This window comes from Centruroides vittatus, unplaced genomic scaffold (genome assembly GCF_030686945.1).
Source record: "Centruroides vittatus isolate TY-2023 unplaced genomic scaffold, ASM3068694v2 contig_1276, whole genome shotgun sequence".
Lineage (NCBI taxonomy): Eukaryota > Metazoa > Arthropoda > Arachnida > Scorpiones > Buthidae > Centruroides > Centruroides vittatus.
In genome coordinates, this window is record NW_027120815.1 from 1,121,220 (window position 1) to 1,143,466 (window position 22,247).

The 22,247-nt window shown below is 27.8% G+C and overlaps 2 protein-coding genes across 3 annotated transcripts in view; one reads left to right on the forward strand and one right to left on the reverse strand.

The window, feature by feature from the left end:
- The window catches only part of Reps (RALBP1 associated Eps domain containing), a 58,733-nt gene extending 39,129 nt beyond the window's left edge, over window positions 1-19,604 (reverse strand). For both annotated transcript variants that reach the window (XM_067286894.1, XM_067286885.1), the window contains exon 1: window positions 19,481-19,604. The gene's annotated coding sequence lies outside the window, so the exon portion shown is untranslated. The remainder of the gene's footprint in view (window positions 1-19,480) is intronic.
- Window positions 19,605-19,814: 210 nt separating this feature from the next.
- LOC136988994 (chromatin assembly factor 1 p55 subunit) overlaps window positions 19,815-22,247 on the forward strand; it is a 40,992-nt gene continuing 38,559 nt past the window's right edge. Inside the window, exon 1 of the mRNA XM_067287015.1 lies at window positions 19,815-19,935. Within this exon, the coding sequence (XP_067143116.1) occupies window positions 19,917-19,935 (19 nt within the window). The 5' untranslated portion in view covers window positions 19,815-19,916. The remainder of the gene's footprint in view (window positions 19,936-22,247) is intronic.

Genomic DNA, 22,247 nt, shown 5'->3' on the forward strand with positions numbered 1-22,247 from the left:
AATGTGCGTCCCCACTGTTTCCTTTCTTCTATTTGCTGGAATCAGTGACGAGCCGCCATTTTGGAACCATAGGTAACATTAACCAATTAATTTAATCTCCAAAATGCCAAAAGGAAACAGTGTGCTTACTGATGATTGAAAAAAGGATTACCTGTTTTTGAAAAAGTGTGATTGTACTGACAAAGTAAAATATGAACTGTGTTTTTCAGAATTTTCAGTAACTCATAGTATGCATTCAGACATTAAAAATCACTTAAAATGTGCAAAACATAAGGCAAGCCTAGTAGCAATAGGAACTTCCTCAAATATATTGTCATATTTTAAAAGTACCGATTTAAGCGACAAATAATTTTTAAAAAGTTCACACTAGTGATAAATTTTAATAACTTCTTAATAATAAAGTATGTTCGGTTGAGTTATTAAAAATTGTTTTCTGTTCACAACTTTTTATATAGCTTTTTCAATCATAGGTGAGTATTTTCTCAAAATTGTCCCAGTTTGAGAAAGAAATATTATGGTAAGTCTACATACACACACATATATATTTATACTGTATTTAATACATATTAATGTTAAATGTATAATACATATTCTATAAAAATAAATTTCATGTTATGTTGGATTGGAATATTTAGTAAAAAAAATTAATAACATTGGTTAAGATTACATAGAGTACAGTATTCATATGCAAGCACACAAACACAAAGTTATTGTTAAAAAATTAAAGACAAATATAGAATTAATTTGCAAAAATTACGCAAAAATAATTTCAAGTAATTTCATTCTAAAATATTAATTTTTTGATCAAAACAAACTAACTAGAATGTATGTGTACACAATACACAAAATCAGAGGTCATTCAAATTATAATATATAACATTTTTATTAAAGCCTATAATTTAAAAAGTAGCATATCTTTAATATTTAAAAACATACAGATGTTTAAAATAAAAGTTAATGTGACGAATTTTCCATAAATTTAATAGGTATCCATTTCATACTACTAGAAGTGATAATTTGATACACATTTTCAATAAATGTTACAAGCTTCTTTTTAAAAGTCTGATAACTAGATTTTTGATCATTTTTTCTTTTTAATATGCAGTGAAATATTCTTATTAAAATTAAATTTAAAAATTGGCAACTGAGTCTAAAACTGTGTTGAGTAAATTAACACCTGGCAATATTTTATAAATTTTATAATTAGTAATAACTGAAAGCCAAAAAGTTTAAAATTTATAGATATATGTCAAAAGAAAATAAAATAAGAAAAATAATGTAATAAAGATTCTACATGTACACAAAATAATATCCTAAAAACACATTGATTTATTAAATATGTACCTACACGAACAATTCGCTGAAAATACTGTATATTCCGGCATATAAGACGACTTTTTAACCCAGGAAAATCATCTCAAAAGTCGGGGGTTGTCTTATACACCGGAATATATGGTATATAAATATATTAAATATATACAGGTTTCCCTCATATAACACGGTAGTTACATTCCGAAAAAGTGTCATGTTATGCGAATCCGTGCTATACAAAAAGACTGATGCAAAACATGAGGTTAGGTTCCAAAAATTAGCAAACACACTTTCTTTTCCATTGCTAAGAAAAATATGTTTAGTAAAACAATCAATAACTAAAAATCACAATTAAAAGTACAGTATTATGTGTTAATATGAATTTTAGTTAAACCAGAGCATTTTTGTTTTACAAAATATTGTCATCTGAGCTTTGTTATTGATTTTGGTCAGAAATATCAGCAATGTCTTCATTTTTCTTATTTTTATCATAAAAATTTTTATGAATGACAAAATAAAAGTATGTTGTTAATCAAAATTTTTTTGTAGGGAACCTTCATTTGTTCAATCAAAAACAGAGCAATTTTTTCCCAGAATTTGTGTTTGAATCAGGGCTGTAAAGTTGGAGTTGTCAAAAATCTACTAACTCAGACTTTTTTTTACTTTCCCAACTTCTTATGTATATAAAATGGAAAAGTATTGGAATTGGGTCAAATTTGACCCTCCAAGTTTTTTGCAAATCTACACATTTGGAGATCTGAACTCAAAATATATTCATTAAAAAGGAAAAAATTCATGTGCACACATGTGTGTCTAATTTGTTTAATTTCTTTATTCTGTACTGAGATATTGAACAATATCTCAGATTGGGTAAAATTTAAAAAACAAAATTTGGCACGGTAGCTTGTGTAGAAAGGAGCATTAATGCTATTAAATTTTGGTTCTTAATTAAAGATCGACACGGTGGGGACATAGGAGTCGCATGTGTCATATCTCCAGTGTGGTCAAACTTAATGAATATTTTACTTATTATTAGCATTCATAATTTTTTTAAAAAACTCGTTTCTACCCTAAAAATTAAGCTTGAGTTCTAATACGAGCACAGACAGTTAAGTAAATCTTACAAAATTTAAAGATGCTTTTTACAACATACTGGAAAAAGTAAATCAAATTGACCGTTCTTCATATTCAAATTCAGTGAATGGTGAATGTGTTAAAATGGCAATACTGCACAATCCAGACATTATCCAAGATACAGTATTGACTGTCGCACCATTACCATTAACCCAAGTTTCAGCAGAGCATCTATCTTCTGCTCTTAAAATTATTAAATCTGATTTAAGAGCTTCCATAAATGCTGACTTAATAGAAGCGATTCTTTTATAAGAAGTAATTCAGTTTATAACAGATGAAAAAAAAAGGATGCCACAGCCCTGGTTCGAATACCAAATTATTTGAGTTGGGAACAGTTTGAGTACCAAGATACTGCCATATTTAGTTAGTCATTTTTACAAATGATTACTCACCTGTGATTAAAAAATGTTTAACACCACCTAAAAATGTTTAAGTATACTTTACTAAAACAAAGATTAATCTATAAAACCAAATCACGATGACAGTCTTAAATGCTAATGTCTCAACATCAACAATATCTGGTTGATAGGAACACTAGGACAAGGAGAAAAATATTGCACTATCAGTTTTCATTACAGCAAACCTGATGAAATGCACCAAACAAATTGAGAATTTCAATATTGTAAAATCCATGGACAAATTTGAAATGACATGCACGCTTATTTGAATAATAAAAACAAAAAAATCGAATAATGAAGTTTGCACTTAAAAATTGTGAAATTTTGTACAGATTATTTCCATTTATTTATTAACAAACCAATTACTGAACTAGACACCAATCAATGCCAAATTCTATTGGGCCAGACACGACTATATTGCAACCAATTTGGCACTAGAGGGAGGTGTTAAGTGCCATCTCTTAACAACTAATTAAAAATTAGTGCAAAAACATTAATTAGTTATTAAGAGATGGAGCCTAATGCCTCCTTCTAGTGCCAAATTGGTTGTATAATTTATTTAGTAATATAGCCTGATCTAGCCCAATAGAATTTGGCATCGGTTGGTGTCTAGCTTTATAGTATATCGAGTTTAGCAATGTTGTTTGTTTACAATTACTGAACTTTGAACACAGATCTTAATACACAATAAAAACTTTAAGATGAATTCAAGAGTGACAAATTAAGGTGACGTTGAATGTCAATCAGAGGCATGCCAAGAATGGACTAGGGGGACTAGGCTAGTCCCCTAAATTCCTTGAAATACCTACTAAATATTATTTTTAATGCATTTGTATCTGAAGTCTTTCGCTTGAAAAATATGTATTTTTTTTTTGTGTATTTTTCTCATTCATCCTCCCCTCCTTTACACTGAATTCAACTCTTCCATGAACCAACATGAACACCCCTCAGGGCTCCTTTAGTTTACTCATTGACAGCTTGCAAACCTGTGTTCCTGACACACTGTTGTGTTTTGTGTAGTTTTGTAATAAGAGATTTTGTTTCTTGTGATTATTGAAAACAAAATTGCATTAGTGATTTTTGTATTTCTATTATCATGAAACACTTAAAAGTTTTCATCTAAAGTGTGAATCTACTTAAAAGTCAGCATATATGATTAGAAAGCTTTGAATTCAACGTGAAAGGAGATTCATAAGGAGAAGTGGCCCCTCACAGCAAAACAGTGCAGTTGGAACCTGTAAATGATGCAGCTGATCTAGGTGAATCGTCACATCAGAGTGAAGACAACCAACAATTTCCATTTTATTAAAATTTTTAATTATTACAAAATGGAAAAAAAAGAAAAGCTTAATTTTGAAAGAAGAGATGGTTTTATAAAAAAAATCTATTCCCCTATTGCATGAACCTCCTTGCAAAATTTCAGAAATTTTTGAGAAAAAAAAGACAAGAGTTACTAAACTTCAAAAAAGGTGAACAAAATTGTGCCCACAACACACATACTAACATCAATATGTACAGAAAAAGCCCCAAATATTTTGCATTTCTCGATGTTTCACGGTTCCCTAAATCCAAAAATGTAAAAATCTTGGTAGGGGGTCATTGTTTTTGACTGATTGTCATACTTTCCTTCTGTTATATATAACAGAACTGGGAAAGTAAAATTATTGTGCCAGTAATGTGTGAATAAAATGAATTTTTTTTGCAGGTGTTTGAATAATAGTTATAATGTAGAAAAAAATAGGTTCTCTCATATCTGATTCCTCTTGAAAATTGTCACCACATATCACTGATTGGTCCCACCAATTGTTTTAATTATTGAGGTAAAAGAAACAAGCAATTAGTTTAACATGTAATCGACATTTAATGTCGTCTTAATTTTGTGCATCAGCTTTTACACCACACTACTTTCAAAATAAGCTCCTACTAGTTATATGCTTTTGCTAGCATTCATACTACTTGCCAAAGAATCCTCGGAAGACATTTTTTTTGATAACTTTATAAAATCTCATTTCTTCAAATCTCTATTGCTGATTGGAACATGCAACCATTCAACTCCATTTTAAGAATAGGCAAAAATCTGTGGGGAAAATATCGAGAGAGTAAAGAACTAAATAAATATTTTTAGCCCTTCATGGTCAGATATCCATTAACCAGAAACAATTGATAAAAGCTGAACATGGAAGCTACAGCAACAAAAGTTCTTAAAGACATCATAAAAATGGCTTCCAGAACTGCTTTGATAAATGATATGGATGCTGGCAAAAGTGTACAGCTATTAGTAAAACATTATTTTGAAAGTGGTGCAGTACAGTGTAACCTTGCTTAATGAGCACTTCACATAACGAGCAAAACAAATTGTAAAATAATGACTTGCTTAACAAGCGATGTTTTGCATAATGAATGACAAGGAGAGGGAAAGTCCCAGATTATGTGCATGCTCCATCAGTCTGTGTTTAGCACTCCTTCCACTAGCATCTTACTGTTGCTTAAGATCACATATTTTTCCATACTTGTGTTCACGCATATTACGTATAAACATCAACAACCATAATCCGTTATATAATAAACACACAAAACGATACGTCAAATTCTTGAGGTATGTAAAGGCTATAATTAAATAATAGAAATTAATTCATTTAACTAGAGGTAGGCAGTAATTCTGCCATCTCGTAATAAATTTAATGACCAATTCCAAATTAAATTTTAGAATATCTAAATTAAAAATTATTTATTTATAATTATTAAATTTAACACGACGTGGCAGCATAACTACCTACCTCTAGTCAAATTAATTAATTTCTACTATTTAATTATAGTTTTTACATAGCTGAAGAATTGGCATATCATTTGGTGTCTCTATCAGACATATTATCTGTGATTTTTTTGTTTTCTACAAATTGAATTCTCATTCCAGGTTGATTCATTCTGCACTAAAAGAAATGATGAAGGTGATTCATGCTCCTTAACAATGTATACTGTATAATTTTGTTTGAATAAATGTTATACATAAACTATTAGAGTATTTTTTTGGCATGGAATGCATTATTGGATTTTACATTAATTTATATGGGAAAAACTGTTTCGCGTAACGAGTGTTTTGCATTACGAGTAAGACTCTGGAAAAAATTATGCTTGTTAAGCGAGGTTCCACTGTATAAGAGTTTCTGTTTATTGTATACTAAAACTTGTATCAAATTACTATTCATTTTTGACACTCCTAAATATGTGATATGTAAATGCACCAGAATAACTATGTTCATGAAGTTTATAAATAACAACTTTCATTAGTAATAATTAACAAGTTGAAAGGTCTGATGCAGGCATCAGAAATAATAAATTACAAATAAAAATAATAATATTATACTGTAAAAATATAAAATAATTTATATTGTTAATTTAAATAATAGCTAGGGGTGCCTCTATGGCAGTTTTTGGCATACCATGACAGAAAGAAAGAAAAAAAGAGACTGCCCATTTTTTTCAGCTTTATAGTTCTTTGCAACAGAGGGTTTTGTACATATGATAAGATTTAATACAAGTCTTACAAAATAAAAATAAACAAGCATTGGGTTTTTCAACTTTATTGCAACACTTAAATTTTGGTGGCGTCATCTGTTATGATATTTTATTTAAAAAACAATTTAGATTTTTAACGATTATAAAATGTCAAAAAGCTTAATTTTGAGGATAGGGATGCATTTTATAAAAATTGTAAATGCTAATAACAAGTAAAATCATCATTAAGTCTGACCCTTATGGAGATACATGAAACTTACATTATCTCCCCCACTCTCTCGACATTTAACCATCAAAACTTAAACTGTCCCTAATAAACAAATGTCCCTGCAAAATTTCAGAAATTTGACAAAAAGCAGGAGTTATTAAGCTTCAAACAGAGTGAACAAGATCATGCTCCACACACACACTAACATCTATACAAACAGAAATTATCCATGAAATTTTTTGCATTTTGATGTTTCAAGGTGTCGTTAAGTCCAAAAATGTAAAAATCTGGGGGGGGTCATATTTTGCCAGATTGGGAAAGTATAAACAATAATACTCTTCTTCAGTGAAGCCAGACAAAATGAGTTCATCCATCCAACAGGAATATAAATATAATACAAATATAAAACAATGAATAAATCTGAGGAGAAGGAAAAAATTCTGCATATATCAAATGCCAGAATTATTTGAACAATTCTGGAATTCTCTATCTACTTTAATTTTGAATTTTCCATTCTGATCTTTAAATAATCAGAACTAAAAATTCAACAAAATAAATAAATTGAGAGAATTAAAAAAGTGAGTGATAAACAACTTTGTTAAAGTCACTACTCCATGTCAATAAAGAAATCTTAGTAAGCAGGAATCAAAATGTTTTCATATACTCAATAGAAAAAAAACAATAGTAACATATACACTGTAATATGTATATGTTTACAACTTGCTAGTATTAAAGTTTGCTTTTTTATACATTAAACTAATATAAACAATCATTTAAAATGCTTCTTACTCATTATTTTACCTTTTAAAATAAGGTATACCATATTTAGACTCCAAAAATTAATGTGTTTCAAATTTTATAGAGGAATATTAATAAAAATGTAATAATAATTATAAAATTACATCAAAAAACTTAAATTGCATATGACACAATTTTAAAATGAGTCACTTTGTTGATAAAGCAAGATTTGATATTTCTGCAACAAACCTCATGATAAAAATATGAAATTTATCAATTCAGCACTCTCCAATTACTGTGTATAAATTTTATAACGGTAACTAAATAAAAGTACTTCAAAATGATGATTTATCACTTTTAAGAACAAAATATATTTCTAAAAAAACAAATTAGTTAACCCTCTTACATATTTTTGACAGAATCTCACAAAAGAAAAGTTTAAGATATTGTTAAAGGAAAAACTGATTTTTGCAGAAGTTTAATAAAGATTAAAATTAATACTTACATCATTAGTTTAAGAATTTAATGAGAAGTAACATGAAAGCTAAGTAATGTTGTTTTTCAAAAATTTCATTGATGAACATTATAATGAATGCTTTCCCTTAAATTTTGGTAGGAGAAAAAAAAAAAAAAAAAAAACATGTTTATGTGACCTATACAGTTTTCATACTGAAAATATAAATTTAAAACATGATAAAATGAAAGTTCAAAAACATTTGTATGATGAAATAAGTTAAAAATAAAATGAAACAAACAGGTTAATTTTAAGAATGCAATTTTGATTAAAATTTTCTGTGTCCCCATTGGATATTCTGGATAAAAATTAATTTTAAAATTCTTTCTAGTCACTTCTCCAACAGCAAACAAGAAATTTAATCAAATAAAAAACACCAGATTAGTATTTACTTAAAAAGAGAAAAGTATAAAAATATTCTTCAACATTTTTTTTTTCACTAAGCTTACATCAATAATGATTAACTGTTAAGAGTTACACTGCTTCTTATTTATTTAATAATACAGTATATTCACTACAAAATATACAAAATCAATACATTTGTATAAAAATATCCTATAATAAAACAAAAATAAGTAAAGATTTAAATGCATACTCAATTTTATATGTTACGTAAAGTAGATCATAATTTTTAAAAAAGTTGTATATAACGGTTAAGAAATAAAAATTAAAAATATCTTATTCGTAGAATATGCTGGATTTTTTGGCAAATATATTTGAACTTCCAGCAAATTATTATTTACATTTGTTATTGAATAAAGTTAAGCTATTTTAAGTTTATTCAATTAGTTTTACTTACAAATATAGAGAATATAATAGTTATATATATATGTTATTTACATTTTAAAGTGTAACTTAATATTTTGAATTGGATTGATTACGAATATTAATTTTATATTTATTTATGTAAAGATTTTTGTGACATTTTCATAATTTTATAGTAGCATATGTTCGTAGAAACAAACATGAAAGAAAATTATATTTAGTTGCAATATCATTTACAATAATCAAATTTTGAGAGAGAAAAATAACCTGAGTAAAATATAAATTCTATTTTAAAAGATAAAATAGATTTTTTTTTATATTATTCTAGAAGAAAACTGACAAAGCATCTGCGTAATAAACAAAAGTTGCAGGTTCAAGTTCTGTTCCAATCAATCTTTTCTTCCAGAATAGTCTAAATTAATTAGTTTATTTCTAATTATTAAATTTAATACAAGACAGCAGTCTGTCTACCTTTAAAAAATCCAGTATTGAATTGGGTATTTTACCACTACTATTAATTAAATTCTTAATAATCTGATACTAGAGGTAGGTGTTAGGAACCATCTCTTATTAAATTTAATAATTATAATTAAATTAATATTTATTAAATAATTTAGAATATTCTGGAAGAAAAGAATTGGCTCAAAGTGGGACTTGAACCCAAAACTGCTGCCTACTGTGCAGATGCATTGCCAGTTATGCTACTTGGACCTCCATCTGACCCTCTGCTTCCAGAATATTTAACTCAGATATAACCACACAGTTATTTACAGTGCTGACTGAGAATGATCCCAACATCCACCCACTGTGATGCTCAGCTAGCTATAGCTTTACCCCCTCATGGTAAATAAATATATATATATATATATATATATATACACACACACACACACACACACAAATATATAAACATCTTGAAGCCCAATGTTTATATCTCTCTACTTTTAGTCCAAATTACATAATACAGAATTTTCAATTTGACCAGATTATCAAACATATGTGTAAATTAGCATTTTAAGTACTGCAAAATCCAAATACACTGTAATTCAAGTTTACATATTTTCAGTTCAAGCCAGTATTTCACAAGAAATGTAACAATACTTACAAAAACTCAAAATATAATTTATTGAATCCTTAAATTTAAACAAAAGATACACTAATCATAATTTCAAAATTATGGATTATGAATGAATGTTAGAACACCACAAGGCTAACAGAACAGTAATAATGAAGTTACTCATTAAAAAAATTAATTTCTTTTTCAATGGTCAAATCTGAATTTTTGACACTGCTTTGCTGTATTTATTTAGTTCATTAGCCAAGTTCTAGTTCAAGAATTATTTTGGCCATATTATTTGATTATTTCTATAATAATTCAGGCTTAGTTTTTTTTATATGATTAACATATCTATGTTGATAATCACTTAGTTTCTTTAAAATATCTACTTTATTAAACAAAATTTAAAAAATTCTTACTCTGTTCCTAGAATTTTCAAGCCTCCAATATCATTATCAGAACCAAAACCAAAACCAATGAAACTATCCATCCAAAAAAACAAAATTCACTCCAAAAATTTAAAAATTCAGAATCATTCTAAATTATATTGAATTCTTTGTAGTTTAAATCAAAAATTAACAATTGATAATGACACACTAAATTCTTTTTAATATAATCAACAAGAATTTTAATTTGAAGGCATAATAATTAATCAACAAGAACTTTATCAATTCTAAATAATAAATGCACTAAACATTAAATAATATTCAAAATACATAACCAAGAATCCAGCTTGTGAAACATAATGTTGGAGAGAAACAAATGTTTTCAATTGCTTTTAAGTAATCATTCCTCAAGTTAAAGAACTTATTCAGAAATGTATATCAGAATAGAACATATGATGGAACATACTAATTTAAAATGCAAAACAAAATGTCAGTTGTCACGTGTTTGTATTGGGATGTAATTATCTAGATGTAAAAGTTATATTACATATCCAGTAAAAAGTTCAAAGGTTAAAGCTAAATAATCTTTTTTAAAGCATTTGACCTTTTGCAAATAACATCGACATGTGTTGTATGGCATTCAGATTAAGATATGATATATTAAAATTATTGTAAAAATGTAAGATGTGGTGTTACTAGGGTTGGTGTCACGCAGCATGGTAAATCATGATGTCACTTCCATAGATTTCTATAGATTTCCATAGATTGTACCAGACCATATAGAATCCTTAATGTTTTTCGTACATACTAATATTACTCAAATTGTTATTTTCATATATTACTATCTGAATCAATAATAAAACTAATATGACAACTAGCAAAATTAAAATTAACCTTTACCTCACACACTTAGCCTATATGTATTACATTTGTAAAATGTAAAATAATTTTGTATTTTTTATTGTTATTTGATAATGACAGCTCTGACTGGAATGCATTACAAGGTTCAGAAGGAGATTAGATTCAGACTGCTGAAACGCTTCAAAAAATTTTATAGTGTCATTTTAGCTTCATCTCTACGATAGTGTCACCCAGTGCAGTCCGGGTCCCCTCCTACAGTGACATCACTGATATACCAGTATTTAAAAAATTAATGAATAATGATTACCAAATGCAAATCCTAATATATAAACCACACATTCACTCAATAAAAAAGATCCAGACAGAAAAATATAGTTTGAGTTTCTGTAAATAGTATCAAAATTGTTGCTTGGCAATATTTTTATTAAAGTGGCAAAAAAACTTAGTCTGCTTATTTCAACATTCAGTGTGAAATTGAATCACAAAGTACACTTCAGGAGAAACAGCAGAATGTTTAGCTCCTGTGCACCATACATCTAGTAATTTCATGACATCATGCGACAAGTTCAGGCAGGAAGTGACATTGAGAACCGATGGCAGTTTTTGAGCAATGCTGCCCAGTTTCCAGATTGAGGATATTTTATAGACTGACAGAAAATTTAGGGAATTTTTTGTGGTGACATGCTTTCACTTTGATCTTTTTCAGTAGACTATTTGATCACTGTTTAAACATTGTGATCAAATGTATTATTTGGAATTACTCATTGAAAAGTTATTCAAAAATGATTCCCAAGTCTCAGCTTAGTTAACATGTTACTTTTGCTTTCCAGATGCCAAACTGATAAGGTTACCAGAACCTGCATTAATTAGTAAGTAAAACTGTTGGTGATAAATAATTTGAAGTGGCAAAAAAAATAAACTGACAAAATAGCTGGCAATTTTTTAAAAATTTTTCAGAGCAACCACTAGTAAAGGGTTTTGTTTTTGTTTAAAATCAATGCCTTTTCATATGCTGAATGTCCAACCAAGTTACTGAGACATCCATCTACTTTGTTTTTGTGTTGGCTAGTTAGAACATTTGGCATGTTTTCAATGGATATTGATTTAATCCCATCCATAGACAAAAGAAAATTGCTAAGTTATAGAAGTCACTGATATCTATAATTAAATATTTTTCAAGATTGGACTGTCATTGAATTGAATATCCATTTTAAATATAAAATGAATTTGAACAGACTAACATATTGAAATGTAAAAATTGTTATCCATTTAATTCTTTTTTACATTATTTTTAAAATGAATGCTCAGATAACAAGACATTTGGATCTTGAAAAAATTTAATCCCAGCTGATAATTGTCTTTTATGATTTATTTAGCATTATTTTTTGTCTTAGACTTAATATTGTACCAACAAGTCATTTTCTTTCTTTGTAGACAGAATTTATACATTGGGAAATTTATAATTTTGGTATTATTTACTTACAAATAAATACACTCATTTAATCTGTAAAGAAATGTTTTAAATTTAATAAATAAACTATTAGATTGAAATTAAACTATATAAAATATCACTTCAAATAATGAAATGGATTTATTAGAATTCATCTATTTGTTCATTATAATATAATTAAAGTTTAAAATTTCAGCACAAATTATTTTAAATTCAATTTTCAAAACTTTAATTTCATTTTCAAGATTATCTAGTAATAAAATATTGATCATCATTGTTGTGTTTTAATTAACAAACAAGATTTTACAAGGTTATCAATAATAAGAGTACTACTATTTAATTTCCTAATCAAATTAGTTGTAAGTGAAGTAATACAGTAACAAATAAAATAAATTATTATTATTTGCAAATTAACTCTATATTATAATTTTAATAACTTAATAATGCAGAATTTATTATTATTATTATTATTGTTATTTATTAAAAAAATCCAATTTCTCTACCTTCTTTTTTGCTATTTGATTTCATCACAATGATTGGTTTAAATCATATAATTTGTTTCAAATCAACTAAAATAATACTTTTACCTAATCTTTCTTTCATTACTGAATAATGAACCTCAAATAAGAAAATATAAAACTCAAAAAATTCACTAGATCACTAATAAAATCATACATATGTTTATAACAATCTTCATAAGATATGCTATTTTAAACTAAAAACAATGTGCTTTAAATTTAATTGTGGAATGCTATCGTAATGTAAAGTAAAATAAAAAATATCTAAATATAGAATAAACCACCATCTTTAATTTAGTAACTCAAATTAAAGTAACTATCAACATCAGATTCAAAATTTAAGAATAAAACCCTCAGATAAATAAGTTCAATTAAACTTACATCTATGGTTAAATTCAATGATTAATTGGGACTAATAAAAACACATAATTTAACACTTATTTATAATTTAAATTGCTAGATTAATGGTTGTTATTTATTTTATTATAGTCATCCAGTTTTAGTCTTCCGGTAGTGCAGACTAGACAATTCTTACTTTTAGACATTTTATTTTTTTTGTTTTGTTTGTTTAAAGAAAGAATAAAATACATAGATAATTGCTATACAATTTATTTAAACTTCATTATGAAACTAGCTCATCAAGAATTAATTCATAACAATCATACAACACGAATGCCAGATCTCACAATATCAACCCAATTTGTAACAGTTCAAAGATTTCAATAATAATGACCTGAGCAATTCATGTAGCAGACACACAGACTGGTAAAAATACATTTGAAACATTTCTCAATGCATAAACATCTATTCTATTAAACATATTTAAAGAAATTTACATAGTTTATATTTATATTTGCTCAAAATTAATTTTAATTATAGTTAATGGAGCCAACTAATAATTTCATTTGTATTAATTTTGAATTAAATTTGAATAAATGAAAATTATTTCAGACCATTTTAGTATTAAGTACTTGCAACTAAATTTGAGAATTTATTTCAGATTTATTGACATTTTAAAGTAATATTCAGTACACTAATCCTAAGTTGTCTTATTGTATATTTAAGTGGATGAGAACGAAAATTTAATTAAGTTTTAATATAAATATTATGATTGTTATCTGTTATTTAAATGAAGTAAAATTGCTTAAATATAGTCATCATTAAAAATTTTGTTTCTTCTATTGTCTGATCAGAGTGAGAAAAAAACAAAATAGTGTTAAACAAGAGGAAGAAATCAAACCTTGTATATGGACGCTGACACAATAGATTATTACATCCTTTACTACTACTTCTCTGGATATGTTGAGTTATTGTTTAGTTTTTGTTGAGCTATTTTCAATAGTAGTATATATATTTTGAAACTATTTAAATTTTTCAAGAATTCTTTAATATAAGTTTTTTAATCTTTTAATTTTGTTCATATTCTTAAATTGTATTAAATTATTATTCATTGTTTATTGTAAACTAGCAGACCCGGCCACGCGTTGCTGTGGCTCAAAATGTATCTATTATAAATGTATAACACCTCCCCCGTGGGGGGAATTTCAAAAAATCCCTTCTTAGTGTACATTCTCTTGACGTACCCTATTAAAACGCAATCAAACACGCATCTAAAGTAGTATAATAAAAGTTGAGTTCTTCACAGTAAGCCTTAATCCTGTCCCTTTCCCCGCTGGGGAATATCGAAAAATCCCTTTTTAGTGTATATTCTGTTGACGTAACCTATTAAAACGCAATTAAAAACACAAAAAACCGCATGCAAATTAGTATAAATAGAAGCAGAGTTCTTCACAGTAAGCCTTAATCCTGTCCCTTTCCCCGCTGAAAAATATCGAAAAATCCCTTTTTAGTGTATATTCTGTTGACGTAACCTATTAAAACGTAATTAAAAACGCATAAAACCGCATGCAAATTAGTATAAATAGAAGCCGAGTTCTTCACAGTAAGCCTTAATCCTGTCCCTTTCCCCGCTGAAAAATATCGAAAAATCCCTTTTTAGTGTATATTCTGTTGACGTAACCTATTAAAACGCAATTAAAAACGCAAAAAACTGCATGCAAAATAGTATAATAAAAGTCGGAGTTCTTCACAGTAAGCCTTAATCCTGTCCCTCTCCGTCGCAAGGAAATATCGAAAAATCCCTTTTTAGTGTATATTCTGTTGACGTAACCTATTAAAACGCAATTAAAAACGCAAAAAACCGCATGTAAAATAGTATAAATAGAAGCCGAGTTCTTCACGGTAAGCCTTAATCCCGTCCATCTCCCCCAGTAGGGGGAATTTAGACGTGTATATTATATACAAACACTTGCGTATTCGAATGCAACGTTGTGTCAAAATTCAAAAGGAATCGGTAGGAACAAATGAACGTTATATTTTATTTATATAGATAGATAGAAAATGATCTGCTTTAGTCCATTCTAACAGAAAAGCATAATGCCTCACAGAAAAGCCAACTTAGGTCGTCAGAAGTTAGCGCCATCTGTTGGACATGAAAGCCTTAATCCATATATAAATATATTTTTGAAAGGGGGGAAATAGTGGTCTTCACATATGCCACAAACCTTCGCGGGAGTGTATTAAACAACTTCCCAAAGTTTCATGGCAATCGGATAAATAGTGTGGTAATGCATGAAGGACAGACACACACACAGACAGACATACATTCGTTTTTATATATATAGATGAAATGTTGTAAATAGATAATTTTCCTTGTATGAGTATATGTAAAACATACACACAGTATATATAAATAAACTATCTTTTTCTAGTTGTTCCTAATGCAATAAAAATGTCATTATCTAATATCAAGCTGAGTAGTTATTTAGCTATATCAAGTAAAAATACCTGATAGACAAGTTTCTGACTATTTGCATGTATTTACAACTATCACTTCTGTATAGATAAACTGAAATTTAATATGAACGTTTCTATTACAGATATTAAATTGTGAAAATTTAATTTTTCTAAATCAACTATCACAATGATTTCAGTCAATCACCAATACTGTAATAAAAATTAAAAAATTTTCCAACACATACATAACCTTAAGCTATTATCTACTCAATTTAATAGATAACATTTTTGTTTATTATATTAGTTTATATGCTTTGTTACTTTTAAGAATGTAGCCTACTGCAAATTTATTTAGAGGGAAAAATTCTATAATGTCGAGTTACTCAATTTTACGAATTGTGAATAAATTTAATTATTCAAAAGAAAAAAAAAATTTCTTAAAATCTAGTTTTAAATAATATTTACATTTCAGGGAAACATTATTATTTTTGATGTGACTCCCTCATCTAAGTATTCCATTATTAAACAATTTTAGAATGGAAAATAAATTATTGCTAGCCGTAAATAATTTTGTATTAAAAAGTTCGATGATTTCATTTACCGTATTTTACGGACTATAAGACACTACGGACTATATGACGCACCTTAATTTTTAAGCAATTTTTTTTTAAAATGCCTATAAGACGCTATGGACTATAAGATGCACCTGAATTTTGGAGGCAATTTTTCGAAGAAAAAAGTGCGTCTTATAGTCTGTAAAATACGGTAACTCTGTTATTCTGATTATATTTAACTTGATAATTATAGTTCAAGTGAAAATTTCCAAAATATTAAATGAAGAGTGCTATCTTTGGAAAGGTTTTTAACTTGTTAAATCTAAATAATAATAAAATTATGAATCATAAGTAAATTTTGGATTGTTTAACTTTGGATTTAAAATGACTCAAGGGTACAAAATTTTGTTTCTACCATTTCTGTCAGATTGAAATTCTATACATAGTAATTTTAGCATTATAGCTTTTTTCAAGACACTCTAATTGCTTCAAAGTTTTTCGGAATAAATTATAAGTATCAAATTCCAAATTCCTTCTCAAAATAAAAATTTCCTGGTTGGTGTTACATACATAATTGGTTTACAAAGTATGGTCAGTGAACCATATGTGGTTCAAATGCATGTGTCAGGTGGTCTTGCAGGCTGACCTAGTCATTTTTCCAAAATGCAGTTCTATGCCGTTTAGTCAGAGAAAAGTATGCATTTTCAATATTACATATCTCTCTCACATTAGATTATCAGATAGATGATAGACAAAATTATTTAAGGCGATATTTACAGGATAAGAAGTGGACAGTAGCAAAGGTAGTCTGCAATTCATTTTAAATAGTCCACAAATCAATAACTTTGAGAATTACTGACCTATATAGAACTTAAAAATACAATGTAATTTATTGGCTTCTATCTATCCAAATAATTTAGCAAATATATTAAACATTATATGCTATAATTATCTGAGTATTTTCGAGCCCTAGAGCTCATCTTTAACCTCTTTATCGGAAAAGGTTATTTGGAAAGTTATAGAAGTTATATTTTTGCCGATAAAATGTTTGAGAAAATTATACTTAATGCTTCTTTAACTACTATTGTATTTAATATATTTTTTAATATTCTTATGATTAATTACATTATAATGAGAAATGATAAAGGATGAGAAATGTTTTTGTATTTAATTCCAATAAAATATTTTTGATTTTGGAAGTTACTTTTAGTTAAAGATATATTAATACACCATATTTCAATATTAATTAAAACTTTAAATCCAATGTCGACCAACAGTTCTTTCTGTGCATCAAGGTATGTCATAACACAAGTTATAAGTTATATACTGTACTAAACTGGAACTTTAATATATATAAGAACTTGATAACACCTTTCTGTCATAACACTAATTAAAAATAAGTATTGAGTATTGGTATAAAATAAATATAAAAAAAACTGTATTAATTAATGGAGTCAACAATATTACTTCTTATAACAATATACAGGAACAACAACAAAGATACTTAGCAGACTGATTTTGAACTTAACACATCTATCTAACTTAAATTTTTCAGTAATAATCAAATATCCTTTAACATAATATTCTGTGGAACAATTTTTTACCTGGTAATTTGAAATAAGATTCCATACATATTAAATTTAAACAAATGCAATAGAAGAAATTTAAAGTGAAAATGAACATTTAAAATATAGCCAATAATAAACTGAAAGTTTGAAAATTTTGAGAGAGATAAATACATTAAGACACTTAATTAAACATGTAATAAAAACAATATTATGAAAAATATCTTTGTAGTAATTCAACAACAGAAATTAATTTTCCAGTAATATTACGTAAAAACTGAAATAGGCCTACACCTACTTATTAGGAAGCTCTTGACTGTTATTAGCAAAATTAGAACTTACCACTATCACTCTAAATGTCATAATCAATTACAATATATAACTAGAGACTTAAAATACATCAGCTATTCCTTAATTTGTATTAGTGTGTTTCTTTACATAGTGTTTCTAATAATGCCTTTTTGCTACATAATTTGACAGACGTAGTGTGTTTCTTTGGATGGAACTGAGAATTAGACTTACATTTTGATTTTAAATCTGGTTATGTCACATAGTTTTAAATTAAGATTAAAAAAAATTCAGTCAATACATATATATTTTTGTTTTTTGATCAAAATTCTTTTACAAATGAATCAAAGAACTAAAGGATTTTCTATCATTTGCCAATAACTATAAAATTAATCATTCTTTTTAATAAAAACTAATTTAAAGTAAATAACACACACAATATTGTTAATACTTTGCATAAATGAATCAATCTATGCACAAACCTCACTTCTAAAACAGACTTTTCGGAAGCTCAAAAAAACCTTCTATAAATTACTCAATAAACTCAAGTAAACTTTAACACCTTCATCAAACAGTCACACATTATTCATATAACTATGGATATATTGTAACAATAAGAAGAAAAGAACTTTACTATGTTATTCGAGCAAAGAAGTGAAAAAAAAAATCCATCATTTCGAACACGAGCTGTTTTGCATATGGTAGATAATCATTTTCATTTCATTTATTCAGCTTTATCCTAATCAAACCGATACTTATTAAAACACTACACCCAAACACCTGTTAATAATAATAATAATAATGCCAAAAGAAATGTATAATTTTTCGTTATTACTTATAATTTAAGTTTGTTTGCATAACAAGTTCCATTAAAAAGAATTACACAAGCATTTTCCTTCCTAAATACAACAAATAATTGTGAAATTCTTAAAATTTCCCATTAACAAGAAGACTTTTATATGTTCATAGTGTTTTAAACACCAGAAAGTTTAACAAAATAAACACTAGGTGGAGAATATTTTGTATTGTTATTATCATTATTATTTAAAATATTTTTCAACATATTATTGTGTACATATGAATATATTTGTCAAGTTAAAAAAGAATTTTTAAATATAATAATAAAAGGATATATCAGTGATATTAAATACATTTTCTGAAGGTTGTTCATTAACTGACACATATACTAAAATAAACTCGTATGTAAATAAATCAATTACAACACTACTGAATGTTAACGTGTAAAACTCATAATAGAACACACAAATTTTTATAAATCAATAATTTCTACCTGAAAAATAACTAAATATTTTGCCATATATTCTAGGCTTATGCCTGAATGTTAACTTATGTAAAAAATAATCATCGACACGTATCGAAATATTCTTCATTTGTGTATTATTAAAATAAAACATAATTACCTATAGCTTAACCATAAATCGCCGGAAGCAGAATAAAACGTCTCATCTTCCGATCAGCGATGTAATAAGTATCGAAACTATCATTCGTTTTCATCTGGACCGTCAGCCATGACGGCATCTGACGTCATTTTGAAAATGATAATTTTTTTTTTAAATCGGAAAGTTAATAAAAATAAATCATTACATTCATTAATATATTTTTTAATAAATCGAATTCCAATCGTAATATTAATTTACTACTTTTAAGAAATTATAAAATTATTTACGTCGATAAATATATATTTATCCAGACGATTAAATTTTCGTTCTCGTTTAGTTTTCGTACATGCGCAATAGCATCCGGTTTTGCCGGTGTTTTGTACATCGTCTGGTTTGAGAAGAATTTTGGTTTTTTTTTTTAATTATACAATTTTATTAAGATAATAACACGTATAAAATGACAGATAAGGATTCGGGTGAGTTTCTTCCGTAACGGTGACGTATAATATAATTTATTGCGTGTATTTAAGTCGCGTAATGACTTTTAGTGCTGCCATTTTAAGCCTAACTTTGGATTTCCCGCCTTTAACCGATTCTGTGTTAGATATGTCGAGTGGATTTTTCGTCCGACGTTTTTGAAAATTATTTCGTAAATATTAATAAATCCTTTCGCAATTCCGTACATAATTACAAATTTGTACGTTAGGCAACGTGCTTATTTCGTATTTAATTATTTGAATTTTTTTAATCGTCACGTTTAGTTTTCGTTTTGAAATTGATGCATTTAGTGTAATTCCCGGGAAATTAACTCCCTTTTTTAATGAAACATTATATTAATAAATCGATTTATGATACTGTCAAAACAGAATTTAATATATTTCTATACAAGTAACATTAATGAATGAAATTAACTCTTACAATCCTGAACAATATAGAGGTGGAGTGTTTTTACATTTATATTACACAATCATGCCCTCCACTTCTAATAACTGAGGATGAGTTCTATGTTTTGTTGCCGTATATTTTAGTTAAGACAGTTGTAAACTGTTTGGTGTAAATTAAATGACACTATATTCGACTACTCAAAAGTGGTTATGCTTAATAAATGGAGCGAATGAAACCTATCTTCGGCACAATTTTACACGAAAGCATGCATTTGCAACCGTGTTAAACAGACGTTGTTTGGCTACTGACAATGCCTGTTTAACGCTGTAAAAAAAGGGTGCTGGAGATTAGGTTTCATTTGTTTGTTTATTAAATGACCTAACTTCACAACACATTGGGATGAATATAAGAAGTGTGACTGGCAACAACATTACAGATAATGGACAATAGCTTTATAGTGCAATTTATAAAATACACACTTTCAAAAGTTCTTTAAAAGACAAGGACAACAACTTGAAGTTTAATTCTAAGCATGCTAGTAATATTGAAACAAAGACCATATTTGTTTTTGATGGACAGGAAATAAACTTATATATAGTAAAAATAAATCCACTAACAAAATAAACATAATAAAAATTATATAGAAAAAGGATGCCACACCATAAGTAGAAGTTACATACATTGTCAGCCTAATATTTTCCCCCTTGGACAAGAGTAGCCAGACCCCAGAGATCAAAGTCAGCAGTCATTGTATATTCAGAAGGGAATTTGATCATTGTAGCCATGTCCAGTTTCTCAGTGGTTCTTATTGATAAGTTCTCTGTTTCAGGAACATTCATTTTAGCTTTAGCCATCTAGGCATATGTGGTGGACTTGTTAGTCATTACTTTCCCTGCTATTTCCATCTTTGCATTCCCCTTTCTCAGGTCATTTTGTGCCTGTCTATCCTGGTTTTCAAAGTGCAAAAAGTACTACTATGTATGACTGGACTGACTGCTGCTTACATGTGGAAACTGATCTTGTAAATCCCTCTCTTCACATCTCTGGATCATCTGTTGTTGTTTGTAACTAAGTCCTATGTAATGAAAAACACTTTTTGATTTCCAGCTCTATTTTAATATAATAAAAACATGGTTTTAATTTTGACATCTATACTTATTGTTCTTTGGGATTCTTTCAAAAATAATTTATTTAATAACTTTCAAAAATTTTCATGGCACACCTACAATCCTCTCGTAGCACACCAGTTGAAAATCACTGCAGTACATAGATGTAATATACTTGCATGTCTGAACAACCAATTTTTGACAAACATAAAACATAATTCTGCAAATTCATTGGTCATAGGGGAAATGATTTGAGCTCCTCTTGTTTGGAATAAAATTTTCAGCCAAACAAAAATAGGATGAATATACAACACTATGCGCATAGTCCAATATTCTCCTCATTGAAATGTATAATAAATTAGACATAATATCAAGGTATAAATAGCTTCTAGTTCTAATGATGGAAACAAATTCTTATAATTGGGGTCTATAACAGCCCACACTGGGATATATCATTAACTTTTATTTAACTATTTGATATGGATTATCCATCACAGGGATTCTTGGATAGGTAAGTTCTAATTAGAAAGGCCAGATTTTTTTTCATTCCGCTCTATTTTATTTCCGATGATGGATGAAAATGGCTTCTCAACAATTGGGCGACTGGCCATTCTGGTTTGTGAGTCTTTGGAAACAATACAGAATTTTAGGAATAATTGGGTATTTCAAAGTGGAGCTCATTGGTACTTCATACTTCACTAACTTCTGCTATTGTCCATATTTAAGTGCTTGCTGGGAATTAGTAAAGCCTTCATGCTTTATCCAACTTTGATCATCTGTTCGTGAGGTTCATAGTG